The following is a 22,976-nucleotide window of genomic DNA, read 5'->3' on the forward strand; positions in this document are numbered from 1 at the left end:
GAGTGGCATTTTCCAGGTCTGGCCAACAAGGAATAGACTCCATAAGAAAAAATTAATATAGTCTCTTAGAAATCCTGGATATGGATATGATCTTCAAATAAAACACAAGGACACAATATACAGTGCACGTTATTGCCTCTCTCACCTATGATCTACTAATATCTACTGGGAGTAAAGCATAGTTGCCAACATTTAAAAAAAAATTCCAGGGACACTTTTTATGCTGTGCACCTAGCAAGCCATTGTGGGCAGAGAATGCACTTTAATTACGAGTGGGGCATTGATTTAAAATGGTCGTGGTTCTAAAAGAGGAATATCAATAGCCTATTTAATTTTAAAACACTAAAAAATGTAAACAAAAAAAACAAACATAGCATGTCCATTAGCAAAAAAATTACTATGCATATATGAATTTGTTTAGCTAGCTACAATTCGAACAGCTGGCCGTACATTACTCCTGCTGAATCAACTGAAATTTGAACCATGGGTGGCCCTGTTGTCACCACCTGGCTCAAGTGATTTCTACACTTACAGCAGCCCTCAATGTAATGGGGCATTTCTACACAGACCACCAATGTAAGGGGGAATTTACACTCACCAATAGAAGGAGGGACCCTACACCAACCACTGACATACCAATGGATTTTACACTGACCAACGATGTAACGGGGGGCTTTCTACACTGACCAACAATCTACGCTGATCACCAACGTATGAGGGATTTACTTTGACCACCAATGTAATAAAAGCATCAACACTAAGCCACCAATGTAACATGGGATTCTACACGGACAATCAAATGGAGGGGGTAGGAGAGGAGGGAGCGCCCAATAACCAATGCACAGAGAGTATAGTTTGTGATTGTTTAATGAAAGTTCAGAACAGGGTTAGGCCAATTCAATTCGGTGGAAGAAGACTTTAGGGCTTCTGCTGTTTGTAGATGGTGAGTGGAGAAAATCCCATATGGTGGGTTTGTGATATCAGAATCGGAGTTGCTCAATGGTCGCTGCAAACACAATGATCATTGAGCAACTCCGATATGGATATCACAAACCCACCATATGGGATTTTCTCCGCTCATCATCTACAAACAGTTGCAGCCCTGAAGAAGGGGTAGTCTTTTCCACCGAAACGCGTTGGCCTAACCATGTTCTGAACTTTCATTAAATGATCACAAACTATACTCTCCGTGCATTGGTTATTGGGCGCTCCCTCCTCTCCTACCCCCTCTATTCATACGAGAAACAACCTTTAAGGCTGCACCCATAGGCAGCAGTCCATGTCCTAAAATAATTAAAATAAATATGTTTACACTGACCTAAAATGGAGAATTTTACACAGACCGCCACCAAAAAAAGACCACCAAAAATAAAGATTAGAGAAACGGTTCCCACCTCCTATGTCAGAGTCACTGTCATGCACAGAAGGAATGTTGATCAAAGTTTGTTGGACATCTCTCTGCACCATCAGCTGCAGTTTTCCTCTTGACTTCTCAATCAACTTCCGTGCATCAGCTAAGGACATGTTTTCGGTCACAGTGCCATTAATCTATAGTAGAAAATAAATAAGTTATTAAATGACAGTGATAGAAGCAGTGTTATGCCGCGTACACACGATGATTTTTCGGCATGAAAAAAAAGACGTTTTTCAGCATATCCAAAAAACGAAGTTTTTCCAACTTCATCATTAAAAAAAAAAAAAAAGACGTTGCCCGAACACCATCGTTTTAAAAAAAAATTATCATTTTTACTGAGCAGCCACAAGATATTACTTTGAGTAACCAAACTTTGCCTCATTCGAAGTTAACCTGTGGTATCTGGGAGAGAATTCACCCATGGAATAGGTAATTTTAAGGGTAGGCGTTGTGATTTATAGCTTAATGGAGGCTTTGTCGTGTTACTTTTCAATAGTTTTAAGTAACAGTTGTTTATTAAGAGAAGAAAAAGGTAAATCTGTAATGTAGTCAAAGACAGCAAAGCAAAGGGAAAGAAGCAATGTCAACGTAATACTGGAACTAATAGACTGGAGATAGAGAGCACCTAAAAACACTGATGGGAGCTTAATTTGCAAATAGTTCACAAAGAGATAACTGTATAGAGAGCTGTAGAGCAATAGATTTTAGAGAGGTGTTTGTGCGCAGGCTGTGGTAGCGCATGTAGTGGACATGAAACAAGAGTTACTGGAGGAGTAGATAAGGCAGGCATGAATGTAGTCTTGAAAGTTTCACAGCAACTGCATAGAACAGTTACCCAAATGCAGAGCACAGTATGTAGGGTGTAATTTTTGCACGCTAGAGAATATAAATGCTTTGGATAGATGCTGAAGACAGGAAATGGAAGGCATGTAGTCAGTGCTAATCCTGACCTCCCTGGGGCCCTAAGCAAAATTACATGTCACATTAAAGTTGAGAATTGAGAAGCATGTATGGTGGCAGAATCCTTCAGCATTAAGGCCCTTTCACACGGGGCGGATCAGTAATGATCCGCCTCAGTGTGTCCGTAAGCTCAGCGGGGATTGCTCCGTACATTCCCGCTGACCCGGCGGCTGACAGGGCGGTCCCCGCACACTGTGCAGGGACCGCTCTGTCTTTTCTCCGCTCTCCCCTATGGGGGTATCGGATGAACACGGACCGTATGTCCGTGTTCATTCGATCCGTTCCGCAGACGGAAGAAAAAGTAGGATTTTCTTCCGTCCGCAAAATCGGATCTTTACAGGGGCGGGTGATTACGGGTGTCATCGGATGTTCATCCGCTGACACCCGCAATCACATAGGGACCAATGTATGTCCCTTTTTCATCCGCAAACGGATGGATGAAAATGCGGACATACGGTCCGCACATGTGAAAGGGGCCTTAGACATTAATGCTGCAAATAGTTTGTGTAGCAATAAAATGTATACTTTTTCTAGGACGCCAAAGCTTTTCCTTAAGCCTCATTCACACCATATATGCAGAAAAACACACTCAGGAGCCTGGACCTGCACATGGATCAACCTCTCAGCAAGCCGCCGAGAGCCTGAGCCAGCCGCTCCCACCCCCTACACAGTCCAGTGCTCCAGCGAGTGCTGGAGGGGCAGAGCAGAGAGCGGTGACTGACAGTCCCAGCTCTCTGCTCGGAGAGGTGGGGAGAACTGAGCAATCAGCTGTGTTTGATCGGTCAGTTCACAGCCTTAGAAGGAGAGGGACAGATGCTGCATCCACCTAGGGAAGTATGATTTTTTTTTATTTTTTTAATCCCATACTTCCATTTAAAGAGAGAGACAGGAAACACATTTTTGCACAAGTTTTCCATTTTAAAACGACAGCAGCAGTCATTTAAAAAAGGAAAGTGGACTTCTACACCACCACAAATGTTCTAGCTTCACATGGAATGCAATCTGACTCTGAAATATGTTTTAATAAAATTTGAAACTATGAAATTAGTAAAATTTTCAGTATTATATTTGTGTGCATTTCAAAATATTAACAGCACTACAATACTAATAGGGAATAAAGAAATAATTTTTGATAAATTGTAAGGAGTTGAACATACTGTGGAAGCGTGGCATAATCAGGTAAACGCCACATTTCCAAGAGAAAAACAAATCTTTCACCATAGGGGATGTTCCCAGAAGTTTAACAAACTATGGGAACCATGGCTGTCTGTTCTAGGCCTAGCCCCATGGTCTCTGGTCACCCGATGTGCCCGTTCCTGTCAGGAAGGGGGTCGTCTTATACGGCGAGTATATCCCAAAACCCAAATTTTAGCTGGAAAATTAGGGGGTCGTCTTTTTACGCCGGCAAATACGATACTTACTTTAAGAACAATGTCTCCCTCATTCAAGCTTCCATCTCGTGTTGCTAAACCAGCGTCGGTCATTTCCTTAATGAAAATCTGGCTGCCCAGGCGCAAACCAAATTCTGAAAGAGATAAAAAGTGGACATACCAATATAAATACTTTCTATGGATACACAAGCTTATTTAATAAATAAAATGCCAATATCCAGGCATTTAAAAAAAAGGTTTTCTACAAAGTGGTTTCCCTCAGAAGTGTTACTTCCAGTGGCAGACAGGGTCTCATTTCCTGAAGCCACTGCCAACATGCTCCTAGGTCATGTTTTTTGTGCAGGGCTTAAATAAAACACTCTGCCAGCCTCAGACAGAAATCTAGATGGTTTCCAAAACACACTCTGTATGCATCCTAAAAACAATCCAATTAGTCCCAGACATCTGAGACCCAATGGAACAGGTTTTAAATATTATAGTGAGTGGGTTTCTTGTTACTGGACCTCTTTTGGAGGGGGTTTCATCCTTCAAGTGCAAAAAATATTTTTTTGTACCATCTCCAGGTGGGCAAATGAAACACCTCTGATCCTAGAATGATCAGAGTGACGTCAGCCAACACAGGGTGCTGCAACCGGTCCAACGTGCATGTCCTCCCTGTGCGGGTTTCCTCTGGATACTTTGGTTTCTGTCTAAGTATGTGTATGTATGAACATGAGTTAAGGACCTTGGATTGTAAGCTCCTTGAGAGCAGGGACTGATGTGAATGTGAAAGTATATATATATAATTGCTGTGTAAATTGATGGCGCTATATAAATACACTATTGTACAAAATTTGCCATGGGGTTGTGGCCCTACTGGCCATTCTGTTGATTAGAGCCATCAGAGCTGGTCCTCCCATAGTGGGGATCTGCATGTGCTCATTGGCAGTGCTGGGGGGGACTACCCAAATGTATGATATTTGGCTTGTCACCCAGCACTGCAGCTTATTGAAGACACATCTTTGTTGACTGGTAGGAAAAATCCAATATAAAAAAAAAAAAAAATAGAGAGAGAAAAATAACACATCCTACTCCTGATGCAGCAGAAGGGGGAACTTAGCCACCCCCTCGGTGTGCTTTTGGCTTAGTTGCACCTACCGGGTTTCCCCAAAAATAAGACCTACTGTGATTTTCGGTGAGGGCTGCAATATAAGCCCTACCCGAAAATAAACCCCAGTTTAATGTGCTTTTAAAATCATAGAATCCGCTCTATTACAGTAGTATATAAATGTGAAATGTGTTTGCGTTTCTGTAATCTAATTGTGCAAAATAGCTTCAGTATAGAGCCGGGAGAGAAGACACCACATAAAAGTGGAGGTCCGCCTAAATGTTTTTTCTTAAAAGCCAGCAGCTACAAACACTGCAGCTGCTGACCTTTAAAATATGGACACTTATCTGTCCAGCACGCCCCCCGATGTCGGCACCCGAGGCAGGCGCATGCCTCGGTCCTTGGATGCTGTCGCCACCATCTTTGCTAAAGGAATCAGGATGCCTTGCGGCTTCACTTCCCGGTTCCCTGTCGCGTGGCGCAATCGAAATGGCCCCTCCTGTCTTCTAGGTGGCGTAGAAAATCTGCAGATTCTGCGGATATCTATGCCCGGAAGTGGGTAAAAATACCTGTATTATACAGGTATCTGCACCCCCCTCCCCCCTGAAAGGTGACAAATGTGACACCGGAGGGTTCCGAAAAGCTTTTTGTGTGAACCTCGGCTTTAAATGGTAAGACCTACCCTGAAAATAAGCCCTACTGTGTCTTTTGTTGCCAAAATTATTATAAGACCCAGGCTTACTTTGGGAAACACGTGGCTTCCTTTTCCTGTAGGTGGCGAAATCAAACCCATCTGTCTTAAAGTATGGCTGTGTCCTCCAATAAACAAATGAAAAATCATCATATGCTTCCTTGTCGTTGGAGCCAGCGCCTCCAGGCCCTTTAGGGGTTTAGGATGCTGGAAGGCGAGGCTTATGATCATGTGACTGCAATGACTGGTTGATAATGAAAAGAAAGCGCCCGATCGTAAGCATCGATCAGGAGCTTTCCGTAACTGTGCAGGGAGAGTGCAGGGTGTGCGCTCATGGCAGTTGTATTTGCACTAATAATTTAATCAGAGAAAACAAATCAGCGCTATCCACGTGTATATAAAAAAATAAAGAAATAAAAATAAAGTAGCCGCTTTCACTTAAAGTGCTTCCACTACACCCAACAAAACTGTGCTGCGCCAATAGTAGAGCAGCATGGTTTTGTTGGGTGTGTATTTGCACTAATGTACGTAAATATGCGGACGATCGTGCCAAAGCCCACCTGCTGGGAGACTGCATATTTGCAGGTTAAGATATCGATTCAAACAAGTATAAAAAGCAGGTACTTTTGCTCTTCCTACTCCTTGTATGCATTTACAATGTAGACAAAACTATTACAGCACAGAATTATAAAAAAGGAGAAGTATGGCAAAAGCTCAAATACAACATACAGATGTGCGAGGTGCTTTGGCAGCCCATTCAAAATGAACTGTCTTAATGCAATGCACATTAATAAAATATAGCGTACATTGACACGCATGTGGAACGTACCCCCAAATATGTGATCCCAGCCATAAAAGAGGCCGTCATTTTTTTTTTTAAATCAATTGCTTTACCTGCCAATTGTGTGGTAAGGCAATAAAAATAGAAAGGCTACAATATATCCATAGTAAAAGTAATGCATACAGCCATTGAGTAGAAAGTGATTTAGCATATCAAAATGCTATCTATGCATTTCTTTAATGTATGTCTCCTAGAGATGAGCTGATTCACCATAATCTTTTAGGATTTGAATAATTGAAGGCACTCAATTTGTTTAGCTCTGAAAATCAAATGATTTTATGACTTGAATTATAAATTAAATCACAATATATTTCAGTGCAAATAAAAAACCTATTTAACAACTATTGAAATGTAAAGAATCTGCACATGTATTGAGGGGAAAAAAAATTGACACCTTTACCTTCATTCTTTCTCTTTTTGGCAAGGAGTACACTGACAGGCTTTTCCTGCCCCTTTTGTGCTGCATGTCGGTGTGGTTCAGGTGACGGACTGTGGGACTGAAGTCTATCACGACTGCGGTGAAGCACGTCTTTTTCAATTCTGTAGTCCGTTTGGGATTTCTGTACGCTTCCTCTTTCTGGGCTATAGTCCCCAATGTAACTACGAGCAAATGACTCTTCCCTGTCCACACTCTTTCCCTGATCTTTCCTATACCTGCGTTCTTCACTTAAGTCCCGGTCCACGCTTCTACCTCGGCTGCGTTCCCGTCTGTGATGGTCGTCATCTAGATTTCGTTCTCTACTCCTTCCCCTGACATTATCCGGTTCCTGATCATAAGATCGACCTCTTTCCTGATCTTTTCCATAGCCTCGGTCTGGACTAGCTTCCCGGCTGCGTCGGCCACCTCCACTTTGCCAGCTCTCACTGTAACCACTGTATGCACTTCTACGGTCAAAATGTCCATCCTCATCATCAAGAGTGTCAAAAGCTCGAGGATCAGGCTCAGGAGAAGGGGTCCGCCTTGATGCTGTAACTTGAACTTTGCGAGGTCTTTTCACCACCTATTAGCAAGCCAAGGAGATGGTCAAAGCATTATAAAAAGTTAGACTAAGCATGTTAATAAAGAGAACGGCATTCTAAAGACTGTCAGTTGTGTTACTCCCATAGAAGATGTGTATTTGAGTCCGTTACTGCCTTTTTTTACCCAATTAAGACACAATTTGAATTTTAAGCCCATGTAACCAAAAATCCTTTAACCACTTAAGCCCCGGACCAATATGCTGCTAAATGCCCAAAGGCGTTTTTACAATTCGGCACTGCGTCGCTTTAACAGACAATTGCGTGCTCGTGCGACGTGGCACCCAAACAAAATTGATGTCCCTTTTTCCCCACAAATAGAGCTTTCTTTTGGTGGTATTTGATCACCTCTGCGGTTTTTATTTTTTGCGCTATAAACAAAAATAGAGCAACAATTTTGAAAAAAATGCAATATTTTTACTGTAATAAATATCCCCCAAAAACATATATAAAATTTATTTTCTTCCTCAGTTTAGGCCGATACGTATTCTTCTACCTATTTTTGGTAAAAAAAATAAATAAAATAAAAAATCGCAATAAGTGTTTATCGATTGGTTTGCGCAAAATTTATAGCGTTTACAAAATAGGGGATATTTTTATAGCATTTTTATTAATTTTTTTTTTTTTACTACTAATGGCGGTGATCTGCGATTTTTTTCGTGACTGCGACATTATGGCGGACACTTCAGACAATTTTGACACATTTTTGGGACCATTGTCATTTTTACTGCAAAAAATGCATTTAAATTGCATTCTTTATTGTGAAAATGACAGTTGCAGTTTGGGAGTTAACCACAGGGGGCGCTGAACGTTTTAGGCTTCACCTAGTGTGTGTTTACAACAGTAGGGGGGTGTGGCTGTAGGTCTGACGTCATCGATTGTGTCTCCCCTATAAAGGGGGTGACACGATCGATGCACCGCCACAGTGAAGCACGGGGGAGCCTTGTTTACATATGGCTCTCCCCGTTCTTCAGCTCCGGGGAGCGATCGCGACGGAGCGGCTATAAACGAATAGCCGCGCCGTCGTCCCGGATCGCTCCCCGAGGGAATCCGCCCGCCGCACGCAGCGGGGGGGTCCCGATCGGACCCCCGACCCGTGGAAAGGCAAGGTCGTGTCCGTGCCATTGTGCGGACGTAAATAGTCGTGTGGCGGGCGTTAAGGGGTTAACCTATGACTCCTACAAAGCAACAAATGATGTTTGGACCTTTCCTATATGGCGGTCTTTTCATATCTACTGTAGTTGCCATGATTAATTATAATCTTTTGACTTCGTGAAATCACCTACACAACCCAACACAATGAATCCCTTTAGTTAAATGAACCATTGCATTAGTCAAGATAAAAAAAGTTATGGCAGCAGCTATTTCACAAGGAAGAGCATATCGTGTTCCTGATCTCATTAAAAATAAAAAAATAAATCTAAAAAACCGTATGGCTGAATATGCATTGCACAGCCATCGCATGTGATCCACACCAGTAATGCAGTGCGAATCACATGCCAATGTTTGTGTTTGTATATGTGTGAACCCAGGCGGAACCCATAGACAGTTGCACCTGATTTTGCAATCTCCAGTTTTAGCAAATGAACCTCATGGTTTAATTCACCTTGATACACAAAGTAGTTGCTGCAAAACTGCATTTAGGTGTTAGGATTTGCTTTACCTTCAGGCACATAAAACAAGATAATTTTGTATACTCACAATGACAGCTGTTTTTCCACATTTTCTTAATTGCTGTACTGCAAATGAATGTAGAACATTATCCATAGCTGTTCCATTGACCATAACTACACGATCATTCTCCCTATAAAAAAAATTTTAAATAAGTAAAACGTAAAAAAACAAACAAACACACACTCATTTAACTGCCCTATTTATTCCAGAAATACCCTGAACCATTTTTTTATCCAATAAGACTCCATAACTTAGAGCAGTGCTCTCCAAACTGTGGCCCTGGGGCCGGATGCGGCCCTTTGCTTGCCTTTATCCGGCCCTTGGTGCACTATCCCATTCACGGACACCAACAATAGGGCATAATTCCTCCCACTGACACCAAAGAAAGAGCTCATATCCTCCCACTGACGCCAACGATGGGACACAATTCCTTCCACTGATACCAACAATAGGACCCTATTCCTCCCACTCACACAAATGATGGGCACAATTCTTTTTATTGGCACCAATGATGGGACACTAGTCCTCCCACTGACATCAATGACGGGGCAAAATTCCTTCCACTGACATCAATGACGGGGCAAAATTCCTTCCACTGACACCAACGATGGGGCACAATTCCTTTTATTGGCACCAACGATGGGGCACTAGTCCTCCCACTGACACCAAATACAGGGCATTGTTTACTCTAACTGGACATCAGGACATTTTCTACTCCCACTGGCCCTAGTCCGGCCCTCTTCTGAAGGACAGTAAACTGGCCCTTTGTTTTGAAAGTTTGGAGACCCCTGACTTAGAGGAACGCATTTTAGGTTGCAGAGCACAATACAGAAGCAGTGCTCTAACCCTGCATATACCAATAATGTGTAGGTCATTGCAGGTATAGGCAGGGTCCAGCTGAAAGAGCAAAAAGCACACAAAAAGTGACCTCATCACCATCCCTGATTAATAAATGTAGACAACCAACTTTTTTTTTTATGACATTCTCTTTAATCTTTTTAATGCAGCAATTGGAAAGATTTATTTCTCCTGCGGAAACTAAGCTGAATTCTAAGTAAAAATAAAACTTGTCTAAAAGCGTTTGTATAACCCAAACTTTTGTTTAGTCTAGAACCAAGTAGGGAATGGGTAAAATCCCTGTCAGGTTATTTTAATCTGTATTTACTTTGTCTCGGAAATGCAGCCAGGGGGAAATTCTCATTTTAGAATAAGTGTCTGCATTGCAAGATTTCTCCTTTATTGTTGTCCTGTGATAGCTGGAAAATCTCCTCAGCAGGGGCACAGACAGCAATAAAAACCTAATAGACGTTCTAACCAGGGCTGTGGAGTCGGAGTCGGGGGAAATTTTGGGTACCTGGAGTCGTAGTCGGCAAACAATGCACCGACTCCTACTAAATTTAGATTGGAATAAAAAAAAAAAGCAAGTTTAAATGTCCCAATTCACAAAAAGTTATAATTAATGACTTCTCTACTGTAAGAATAAAGACCAATGCATGCAGTGCCTCACGTAACCGCAAAACGAACACGTTAAGTGACCGTGAAGAAGCATGCTTTTCATGTGCTTCACTATATGGCACGCAACGCACAATTAGGAGCTGCAATACTTATACTTTCCATAGTGTTGTGTTCTGCTTTTACAGGGAACGCAGCGTCCATGTGTAACCTAGCCTCTCACTGATAAGGGATTAAATAAATATGTTTTTTAGCAGGACTAGAGAGTGAGACACTTGTATAAGTGAAGGGAATGGAGGGCCAATAGTTCAAGACTGAAGCTGTAAACCATTGGAAAAACTGCTGTCATTTAGCTAAGGCTATAAAAACTTGTAAACTCAGATTGTTAGCTTAAACTTTAAACATGACTATGGGATTCTCCTAGGAAAATCATGTTTTAGAATAAATGCCCCTTCCTGGATCCTCCCACTGCCCTATCTTCAGCAGCTTAAACTGTGCAATACAGTAGGACTGTTGGCTTCCCAGCCAGTAGTCCTGTGGTAGGTTGCGTTTCTTTCCCTCAAGGAATGTATAAAATACATTCGCATATTAATACAGAGGAGTCGGAGTCAGGGAGTCGGAGTCGGAAGTACATAAAACTGAGGAGTCGGAGTCGGAAAATTTATCTACCGACTCCACAGCCCTGGTTCTAACCCTTCTACACTCCATCCAAAACTCCAGCTAGCAAGAAGATGGCTGTTTTGATATATGGCACTTTTATCTGTTTTTGAGCACCACGTTCTACCGGTCGACCGCGGGCAGGTAGAATGCGTTCGAGTCACTGTCCTTCCAACCCGCAAGTTCTTCTCCCTCCGAGTGGCAGAGCTGCGCAGGGAAGCGATGAGCTCAGGCATATTGGTCGCCTGAGCTCCGAGGCTGGAAAGCCATCTTTGATCTCTTCTATGTTGTTCAGGTAGACCTCTGCCTCTCAAAGGTTGCCTACCCCTGACAAAGTATACGTGAACCCTTACCATGTAAAACAATGTAAACTGTAGTTTATGGACAGTGCTAATTTTTAAACCAACTAGAAAATACACGTAGAATTAAATGTAAAGTGTATGCAAAGTCTAACACCTTTTATTTGCTCCCTTTGGTCTGTAAATATATAGAGGGTAATTTACGAAGATTGGAGCAGCCAGAATCTTAAGCAGCCGTGCATGGCAACCAATGAACTTATACCTTTCATTATTAAAGCTCAACTAGCATGCTGAAACTAGAAGCTGATGTTAGAAATGTAGAGTGGTGTTATCTCTAGGAATCAATTATCCTTCCTAGATCTCATCTAGGACTACGGAACGCTTAGAGCCCAGTCACAACACAGCGCGGGGGCGTCAGCGGTAAAGCGCTGCTAGTTTTAGCGGCGCTTTACCGTCTTATTAGAGTAGCTTTTCGGCCGCTAGTGGGTTGTGCTTAACCCCGGCTAGCGACCAAATAAAGGGTTAAAAGTGCTCGCAAAGTGCTGCTCCCAAGGCCCTTCCGCGGCGCTGCCCATTGATTTCAATGGGCAGGGGCGCTTTAGAAGCGGTGTATACACCACTCCTAAAGCGCCTTAAAGAAGCTGCTTGCAGGACTTTTTTTTTACGTCCTGCCAGCGCAGTGCCCCAGTGTGAAAGCACTACAGCTTTCACACTGGTATTGCAGAATAGGCATTTTTCAGGTGCTATTTTTGGCGTTAAAGCGCCTGAAAAACACCTCCAGTGTGAAAAGGGTCTTATTGTTTATCTTGGTAAGAAAAAGATAGGTGACAGTTTGGGTAGTTTAGCAAACGTAAACTGGGATGGGCATAGATCACTTAGGCTTGTTTCACACCTATAAGTTATTTGGTGCTTTTTGCAGAAACGCACTACAGTCCATTTAACATGGTTTCCTATGGGACACGTTCACATCTATGCTTTTTCTTTTAGTCACTGCATTTTCGAAAGGGCCAAGGACATTTATTATTATTTTTTTAACGCAAAATGGTGCTTTTTAGTTCAATAGACTTCAATAGAGAAGCTGCAGAAAAGCATGTTGTGCATTTTTTTTTGCGTTTTTTGTATCTGCAAACAATAAATTGCAAAAAAAAAAAATCACACACACAACCATGTAAATGTTAAAAACATGTCAAAACCACGTGTGCAAAAAACGCATCGCAAAAACGGATCAAAAGAAAAAACTGCATAGATGTGAACTGAGGTTAGACAACAACAATTGCTGTGTGTTCTCAGCCCACAACAGGACTTGGGAGTGCATTTCTGGCAGATCAACAGATATTTGTCTCAAATTGATGGGATAAAACATGAGAAATGTGCATGCACTGCAGAAAAGTACAGAGTTCTTTTTTTGCCCTGACTTATACATGTTTGTAAAATACAATCCAAATTCCAGAGGTAACAGGTTATGGGAGTGTCCCAAGGTGAATCCAAGGCAATGTAAGCTTAGAATTTTGATGCCAGGGTTAAAAAATAGACAAAGAACTCTCAATTGAAAAAAAGAACAAATATAATGTGTGCAAATATATTACAGCACAAATGCTCCTACTTGCCGAGATCTGCCCAAGTCCTTTTTTTATGAGGAATCAAAGTCCTCAATATGGAAATGAGCTCTCTGGCAAACCCAACAACCAGAATAATTCGTTGTCAGCACAAGTCATGGCTGCTCTCTAGGGAGATGAACAAGGGAGTTTTGTGAATTCCATCATCCCAGGCATGTCTTTTTTTTCCTGCTAGTGCAGCAGATCAGAGACTTTATACAAGCACAGCACATCTAGTAGTGAAGGAAAGAAGTTGAAACAAGAGATGCCGGGTGTATTCTGTTTTTGTAAGGTGCCTTCATTGACACAAACAAAAGGAAAGGAGCAACAATACATGCTGGATTTTTTACATCGTCTGGAATATCTTTGGTGTTTACTAGTGCATGCGCGTCCAACTGGTTTTCCAACTGCAAAAATGCTGCAGTCATGAAATTTGTTGGGACGTACATGCACAGGTAAATGCGGATGTAAAGAAGCATTGTGTTTACTAGAGCACTGTCTGCCATATGGGTGAGTGGCGGGATGCAGGAAAGTGCTGGGAAATTCAGGCATATAAAAGCCTGGTAAAGTCCCATGGCATGAACCCTAATGGAGTAGTGGGTACAAGCAAACTGTGTACAGTGTATACTGCTAGACTATTAACCCATGCAGTGAAATTTAGCCATGTCCCCTTTTGCCTCATTTGTAAAGTTCAACTCTAGGAAACCTGAAAAAGATCCCTTGCCACGGGCTGTATCCACACTGCAAGGGTTAACATTTTGTTTAGGACAAGAGGAGGACTTGTTACATAGTTAGTCTGGTTCAGTGCCGATCCTGACCTCCCTGGGGCTAAGCAAAATGACATGTCACATTAAAGTTGAGAAGCCGACAGTGACATGTCACATTAAATATTAAAGTTGAGAAGCGGGGGGAGGGGGTGTTCTGCTATCGGAACTGACATCTTACATTAAAGTGAGAAGCCGGGGGTGCTGACTTCTTACCTCTTCTCCCATGCAGCCAGCGAGTTGAGAATCGGGGTGAGGGGCCGAAAATTTCTTCTCACCAGGCGGGGCATCTAGTAATTTGGGGGGCCCCCTGCAGCTTTGCAGGGCCCTAAGCAGCTTGCATGGTGAGCCTATAGGGTGGATCGGCCCTGGTCTGGTTAAAAAAAAGTTCATCCAACAGGAAAAAAAAAAGAAAAAAGTGCAGCCCTTTCACTCTAGATGGGCAAAGCTGGTAGAGCACATTTTTTGCCCATTCTTCTTTGCAAAATAGCTCAGACTAAACAGAGAGCATCTGTGAACAGCAATTTTCAAGTCTTGCCACAGATTCTCAATTAGATTTAGGTCTGTACTTTGACTGGGTCATTCTAAGGCCCCATACACACTATTGGATTTTCTGCAGATTTTTGTCTTCAGATTTACCAAAACCATGAGGTCAAATCTTAACAGTTTCAATTTGTATGCAATCATTTGCACTACATGTTTTTTGTAAATCTGAAGACAAAAATCTGCAAAAAAACATCTAATAGCGTGTATGGGGTCTAACACATGAAAATCTAAAGCTCTAAACTATTCCATTGTAGCTCTGGCTGTATATTTAGGGGGCTATATATATATATATATATATATATATATATATATATATATATATATATATATATATATATATATATATATATATATATATACACACATACATATACATATACACACACCTATCTGTAATGCCAAGCTATATACTCTGTCCTGTGAGGCTGAGCTATATACTCCTGACACTATTGGTGGAAACAAATGGAATACGGTAGACAGATTGGGTTGAGTCTATAAGGGGTGTGGCTTATTAAAAGTGGGAGTGGTCAAACATTTCACCAGCCGCCACTGCACAGGTGGACTCTATTTACTAATTAGGTGACTTCTGAAGGCGATTGGTTCCACTAGATTTTAGTTGGGGGTATCAGAGTAAAAGGGCTGAATGCAAAATGCACGCCACACTTTTCAGACATTCGTTAAAAAAAAAAAAAATTAAAACCATTTAGAATTTTCCTTGCACTTCACAATCATGTGTCACTTTGTGTTGCTCTATCACATAAAAATGTACATTTTTGGTTGTAACCTGACAGAATTTGGAACATTTCAAGGAGGTATGAATACTTTTGCAATGCACTGTAACAGACAAACTACTTTTTATCCACAGAAGGGGTGGCCAAAACTTGCTCACACAGAGATTTTCCAGCTTGTTGTAAAATCTGTGTATAACAATTGCTTTGGATGGTCTAAAGCAGCCCATCGATGATAGGGAATCACTTGATTCCCTCATCAAAACTGTCTGTTGTAATAGGGGGAATGCTTCCCGCAGTGCTATAGTGTTCTGCTGGTGGAAGGGGGGGAGACAGGGAGCCTTCCCAGCTAGCAGAACACAATCATTACTGGTAGAGGCTTTAGCCGCCGGCAGTAATCACGTGAAAGAAAAAAAAAATCCAACAGGCCGGTTGTGCCCAAGTCAATGGATTGATTAGGGCAGGGCTCAAAATTTCAAGTCCTGAGCTACTAGCCAGGCGTCAAGGATTACTCGCCACCAGTTGCCCCACCCAACCCCTACCATGTCCCGCCCCTAGACACGCCCTCATAAATTATCTCATGAAATGACACTTGAATGTTTTATGCAGAATTAAGTTATAAAAATAAATATTAACAAATGCAGCCTGCCCGTGTCTACCAGTGCAGCCACGTGTCCCCAGTGCAGCCTACCTGTGCTGGGTAAGAGAGGAGAGGAGAGGAGAGAAGGAGGAGCTGCTGCCTGGTTGTTCAGAGTGCAGGGAACATAACAGCTTTTAATTCATTAGATGTGTTCCCCGCCATGAGCCGTCATATACAGCCCCTCCCCCACACAGCTATTGAATTGAAAGCTGTTATGTTCCCCGCACTCTGAACAACCACTCGGCGGCAGCATCGGTAGCAGTGGCGGCGACTCTCCCCTCCCTTCCCCTAAGATCACTCCTTGCTCACCCCCCTGCTCCCAGGCAGCCCAGACTCGCCAGACCTCAAAATCCACTCGCATAATGCGAGTGGAAATTTTGAGGGCGGGATTAGGGATTAGGGTACAAACAGCCTGCCCATAGATGGATTGAATCCCTGTTAAGCAGCCTGAATTTCAATCTATATATATCCGGCTTAAATCTATCACTATTATGCAAAAGGATTCATCATCACAACCAATGTTCTAATGGGGCACAAGGCTTTCAAGGTTGCCCAAGCAAGAATAAACTTATATTGTTTATATACTTACTGTAAAAACCCATCAGCTGGACCCCCAATAAGCACATCTGAAATGACAATGGAAGGTTCACCATTTTCAAAGTGTGGATTATCTTTTCCCCCAGAGACTGCAATTCCAAAGCCTTTTTTGCTATCCTGTAAAAGCAGAATATACAGAGTTAATAAATCTGATTAAAGCACTGTTACTGATGAAAAGTTTTAGATAGGATATAATATATTTATTACACACACACACACACACACACACACACACACACACTTTTTTTATATATGACATGCCAAATCGCAGCCTATTGCCGGCAACAGCACTGTCCCAATTGGTGCGACGCCAACTTTGCGGCGCTGCACTGATTTCCAAAAGTAGTTCCTACACTACTTTTGGTGACTTTGGGGGCGATTGCAATAGACATCTGTGCATGGATCCGCACAGATGTCTTTCAAATCACCCCTGAACTCACCAAAATGTGGGTTTGAAATCGTGCGAGTTCAGCTGAACTTGCACGATTACACACCCGCGTTCAGAGTGAACGTACCCTTAGTGTCAAAGCTTCATTGAAAAAGCTGAAGTTAGAAGCAGATTGGTTACTATGCACAGTGGCACCAGATTCTGTTTGTCTCAGGTTTAGTAACTCTCCCCCTAGGATAGCAAGTGAGGGAAAACGGGGACATGGACACCAAAACCAATGTTTTAGAGTAGAGTGGTCAAACATAAATCGGTGTCAGATTTTAGTGCCGTCTGTACACAAATAGCATAAATCTTCCTCCCCCAATCCACAATTCACTCCCAGGTCCCAGTCCATAAACACTTTCATGAGCATGTGCAATGATTTACAGAAATGGATTCTATTTACCTATGTGTGCTGTGATGCAATGTCAAAAAGGGAAACGAATCTCACCTAAATTGAAAGGTGAACTTTGACTATGAACTTCAATCCACACACTATGCAACAATCCCACACTTTATGCGCTCTCTCGTACTCAGGGAATTTATAGAGGAGCTCCAGGCTTCCCCCAAAAAATGTAAAAAAGTTGACAGATACAAATATTGTAGCTGCTGACTTTTAATACAAGGGACACTAATGCCCCGTACACACGATCGGAATTTCCAATGGAAAAAGTCAGACGGATTTTTCCATCGGAAATTCCGACCGTGTACACAGTACCTGTCCCCCGAGAATGTGTTTCTAGCACGACCGCATCACGCTGGTTCTCGGCGACAGGGTGCCGATATTTCGCACTCGCTGCAATAGGAAAAGCACATTCCAGCAAGCGCGATGGGGATCCGACTTGGTATGAATCATGAGGGGGAACTCCACGCCAAATTTTAAATAAAAAAACGTCATGTGTTCCCCTCCAGGAGCATACCAGATCTTAGGGCCTGGTATGGATTGTAAGGAGAAGCCCCTGACGGAAAAAAAAAAAAAAAAAAAACGGCGTGGGGGTTCCCCCCAAAATCCATACCAGACCCGTATCCGAGCACACCGACCAGCCGGTCAGGAAAGGAGTGGGGACGAGCGAGCGCCCCCTCCTCCTCCTGAGCCGTACCAGGCCGCATGCCCTCAACATGGGGGGGGGGTGGGTGCTTAGGGGCGCCCTGCGGCCCCCACCCCAAAGCACCCTGTCCCCATGTTGATAAGGACAGGGCCTCTTCCCGACAACTTTGGCCGTTGCTTGTGGGGGTCTGCTTGTCGGAATCTGGGAGCCCCCTTTAATAAGGGGGCCCCCCACCCTAGGTGAATGAGTATGGGGTACATCTACCCCTACACATTCACCTGGAGGAAAAAAAGTGTAAAAAAAATAAACACACAACACAGGTTTTTAAAATCATTTATTAGTCAGCTCCTGGGGTCTTCTTCTGACTTCGGGGGTCGTCTTTCGTCTTCTCCACTCTCTTCTCCTGCTCTCCGGTGTCGTCTCCGCGCTCCCCCTGCTCTTTCTCCGGTGCCTTCTTCGGGGCTGGCCGCCGCCATCTTCTTTGAAGCTCTTTTACTAGCGGCGGGCAGAGTGGTCTTCCTCGTGTACCGGAGTATGCTGGGACTGGGACGTCATAAGAGGCCTATATAAATCGTTGCGCACCGCACGGCCGGTATTACAGCGGGAGGGAGCGATGAGTCAACATTGAAAGAAAAGAAGAGGGAAGAAGGCCACAAGGAAGACCGGGCTGCCCGCCGCTAGTAAACGAAGATAGCAGCGGCCAGCCCCGAAGAAGGCACCGGAGAGCGATCGGGAGAAGAACCGGGGAGCGCGGAGACTACACTGGAGAGCAGAAGAAGAGAAGAGAGCGGAGAAGATGAAAGACGACCCCCGAGGTCAGAAGAAGACCCCCAGAGAGCAGAGAAGACCCCCAAGCCGGACTAATAAATGATTTTAAAAACCTGTGTTGTGTGTTTATTTTTTTTACACTTTTCCTCCAGATGAATGGGTAGGGGTACGATGTACCCCATACTCATTCACCTAGGGTGGGGGGCCGGTATCTGGGGGCCCCCTCATTAAAGGGGGCTCCCGGATTCCGATAAGCCCCCCCGCCCGCAGACCCCAACAACCAACGGCCAGGGTTGTCGGGAAGAGGCCCTGACCTTAACATGGGGACATGGTGCTTTGAGGTGGGCACCCCTGCCCCAGAGCATCCACCTCTTTCCCCCCCCCCCCCCCCCCATGTTGAGGGCATGCGGCCTGGTACGGCTCAGGAGGGGGGGGGGGGCGCTCGTCCCCACTCCTTTCCTGACCGGCCGGGGTGCTCGGATACGGGTCTGGTATTGATTTTGGGGGAACCCCCACGCCGTTTTTTTCAGCGTAGGGGACTTCTCCTTACAATCCATACCAGACCTAAGGGCCTGGTATGCTCCTGGAGGGAAACCCATGCCGTTTTTTTATTTAAAATTTGGCGTGGAGTTCCCCCTCATGATTCATCCCAAACACGGCATCTAGAATTGGCGGGAATCCAAGCCGGATCCCCGCCCTGGCGCTGGCTCCCGCAAAGGGGCTCGTAGGTGGTCAATCTCGCCGAGAAAAGAAGCTAGATTGACACAATATCGCAGTCACCTACTGTATGCCCCATCGGAGTAATTCCATCGGAGTTTACATAGAGAACATGTTCTCTTTTCCTCCAATAGAATTCCATTGGAATTCCGATGTGAATTTGGTCAGACAAAGGTCCGATCCTGTGTACGGGGCTTTATCTGGCTAGGAATCTGTGTCCTTACCTGAGCTGTTTTTTTTTTTTTTAAACGCCATCGTGAATAAGAATAAGGCAGTGAAGCCATGTGGCTTTAAAGCCAGTGACCTACTACGCTGCGCTTTGTGAATTGGCCGGCTGCAGGGGAAGGAGTTGGCGAACTTTCGGCTCAGTCTGCCACAGCAAACTGGGAGCGGGTACCTGTCATAGCCAGGTACCAGCTTCCCCCCAAAAATGTGCCAAATGTGGCAGCAGAGGGGGGCAGACAAGCAGAGCTTCCCCTTTTGGGTGGTGCTCCGTTTTAAAAAAAAGAAAGTACAATATGTGGGGCTGCACTAATGATTTGGCATTAGTCCTGCAAGGCACACCTGCATGTGCAGAAGACACATAGGGTGCCCTACAGGTCCATCCCACCACCTGCTGATGTTCATGAGCAATTCGTAAAGCCTAGGACGATGTTCAGCCAGGCTTGAGTGGCAGAGTCAAGGAGGATGTCAACCGAGGAACTGAGATTTCTTCACCCCCAGTGTGTGGAGAACAAGAAGCATGTGGGAGTGCTGTGCAGTACATTGGGGTGTAAGCTTTAGGCCTTTTGCACACTGCTCTCCGAAAACCTCACCATTTTTAGGCAGTCTTTTTTTTTTTTATGGATTTAAATGCAGTCCATTGTATTTAATGTGCGGCTCATAGAGTAAAAAATAAATAACTAAAAAATACAAAAACCCAAGTTGCCGTTCATTATTTTACACATGTACTGTATGTGCATAAATCATTTGAAGAGGCTAAAGTGCTATTCTGAGAGCTAGAATTTATTTTAATTTTTTTGTAAACTAAAAACTCAGTACTGTACCTAAGGAAATACCAGTTCATCTTAGTAAAGCTGTAAACGCACAAAATACTTTCTAGTCATTTTAGGGCATAAAGAAAATATGATACAGTGCAGTTAGTCAATGGGAGTGATTAAAAGAGGGAAAAAAACTTTAATGTGCTTACCTTCTGCAAAGACACCGTATACTGCTCCCATATGGTCTCTTCCATGCTGGAGGCCTAGATGAAAGACAAACAAATCATTAGGCCTCTAAGAAAAAAAGTCATACTGCCACGGTGATAATATGTATGGCTATGCAAACTATTATTTAGTTATAATACAATACAACACATGTTACAAAGTATATTGTATTAAAAAAAAAAAAAAAAAAACACACACAACCACACCACCACTGCTCATTTTTTTTTTTTTTTTAAAAAGGAACACTTTTGAATCAGAACTCCTGGGATATTAATCTGGTCAGTTAAGTAGCAGAGAGGGAGGGTGTATACAGAGGGGGAGGGGTGTATACAGAGGGGGTTGTTAATTGAAATTAACAGCAAAGCAGCTGAAACTGATTAACAACAGGTGCACTAGATGGGCAACAATGAGACGACCTCCAAAACAGGAATGTTTTTCAGGTGAAGGCGTCTGACATTTTTTTCCCTACTCATCTTTTCTGACTGTTTTTCACTAGTTTTGTATTTGGCTAGTGTCAGTGTCACTACTGGTAGCACGAGGCGATATTTGGACCCTATAAAAAGGTTGCACAGGCAATATGTGTCATTGCCAAAAGGTTTGCCTGGTCTCCCAGCACAGTCTCAAGAGCATGGAGGAGATTCCAGGAGACAGGCAGTTACTCTAGGAGAGCTGGACCGAGCCGTAGAAGGTCCTTAACCCATCAGCAGGACCGGTATCTGCTCCTTTGTGCAAGGAGGAACAGGATAAGCATTGCCATTGCCCTACAAAATGACCTCCAGCAGGCCACTGGTGTGAATGTCTCTGACCAAACAATCAGAAACAGACTTCATGGGGGTGGCCTGAGGGCCCGACGTCCCCTAGTGTGCTCTGTGCTCACTGCCGGACACTGTGGAGCTCCATTGGCATTTTCCATTGAACACCAGAATTGGTAGGTCCGCCACTGGTGCCCCATGCTTTTCACAGATGAGAGCGGGTTCACCCTGAGCATATGTGACAGACATGAAAGGGTCTGGAGAAGCAGCGGATAACTTTATGCTGCCTGTAACATCGTTCAGCATGACTGGTTTGGTGGTGGGTTAGTGATGGTTTGGGGAGGGATATCCATGGAGGGATGCACAGACCTCTACAGGCTATACAATGGCACCCTGACTGCCATTAGGTATCAGGATGAAATCCTTGGACCCATTGTCAGACCCTACGCTGGTGCAGTGGGTCCTGGGTTCCTCCTGGTGCACGACGATGCCCGGCCTCATGTGGCGAGAGTATGTAGCCAGTTCCTGGAGGATGAAGAAATTGATACTACTGAATGGCCCCCACGCTCACCTGACCTAAATCCAAAAGAACACCTCTGGGACATTATGTTTCGGGTCATCCGGTGCCGCCAGTCTGTTCAGGAGCTCAGTGATGCTCTGGTCCAGATCTGGGAGGAAATACCCCAGGACACCATTCGTCGTCTCATTAGGAGCATGACCGATGTTGTCAGACATGCATACAAGCACTTGGGGGCCATACAAACTGAGGACCATTTTGAGTTGTTGCAATGAAATTTCAGCAACATGGACTAGCTTGCTGCATAATTTTTTCACTTTGATTTTCGGAGTATCTTTGAATTCAGCCCTCTGTAGGTGGATAATTTGTATTTCTATCAAATCATGTGCCATCCTTTCATTCCAAACACATTACCCAGTCCATATCAGTATAGATATCCAGCATGAGATTTTTGCCCGTCGACATCGGATATGTTTTCAAAGTGTTCCTTTTTTTTTTTTGAGCAGTGTATATAAATATATATATTTATAAAAAAAAATTGTAAAAAAAGTACTCTTTAACCACTTAAGCCCCGGACCAATATGCTGCCTAAAGACCCAAGGGGTTTTTACAGTTCGGGACTGCGTCGCTTTAACAGACAATTGCGCGGTCGTGCAACTATTCCCCACAAATAGAGCTTTCTTTTGGTGGTATTTGATCACCTCTGCGGTTTTTATTTTTTGCGCTATAAACAAAAATAGAGCGACAATTTTGAAAAAAAATGCAATATTTTTTACTTTTTGCTATAATAAATATCCCCCAAAAACATATATACATTTTTTTTCCCTCAGTTTAGGCCGATACGTATTCTTCTACCTATTTTTGGTAAAAAAAAAAAAAAAAAAAAAAAAAAAAAAATCGCAATAATCGTTTATCGGTTGGTTTGCGCAAAATTTATAGCGTTTACAAAATAGGGGATAGTTTTATTGCATTTTTATTTTTTTTATTACTAATGGCGGCGATCAGCGATTTTTTTCGTGACTGCGACATTATGGCGGACACTTCGGACAATTTTGACACATTTTTGGGACGATTGTCATTTTCACAGCAAAAAATGCATTTAAATTGCATTCTTTATTGTGAAAATGACAGTTGCAGTTTGGGAGTTAACCACAGGGGGCGCTGTAACATTTAGGGTACATCTAGTGT

General features: G+C 43.4%; 1 protein-coding gene across 4 annotated transcripts in view; it reads right to left on the minus strand.

Annotated features, from left to right (window-relative positions):
• Positions 1-22,976, minus strand: part of TJP2 (tight junction protein 2) — a 131,299-nt gene that overhangs the window by 42,678 nt on the left and 65,645 nt on the right. For all 4 annotated transcript variants that reach the window (XM_040356851.1, XM_040356875.1, XM_040356867.1 and 1 more), the window contains 6 exons: positions 20,504-20,557; positions 16,346-16,470; positions 9,103-9,205; positions 6,785-7,385; positions 3,796-3,899; positions 1,395-1,548 (listed from right to left, as the gene is read on the minus strand). In XM_040356851.1, coding sequence (XP_040212785.1) covers positions 1,395-1,548; positions 3,796-3,899; positions 6,785-7,385; positions 9,103-9,205; positions 16,346-16,470; positions 20,504-20,557 — 1,141 coding nt within the window. The remainder of the gene's footprint in view (positions 1-1,394; positions 1,549-3,795; positions 3,900-6,784; positions 7,386-9,102; positions 9,206-16,345; positions 16,471-20,503; positions 20,558-22,976) is intronic.

This window comes from Rana temporaria, chromosome 1, assembly GCF_905171775.1.
Source record: "Rana temporaria chromosome 1, aRanTem1.1, whole genome shotgun sequence".
Taxonomy (NCBI): Eukaryota; Metazoa; Chordata; class Amphibia; order Anura; family Ranidae; genus Rana; species Rana temporaria.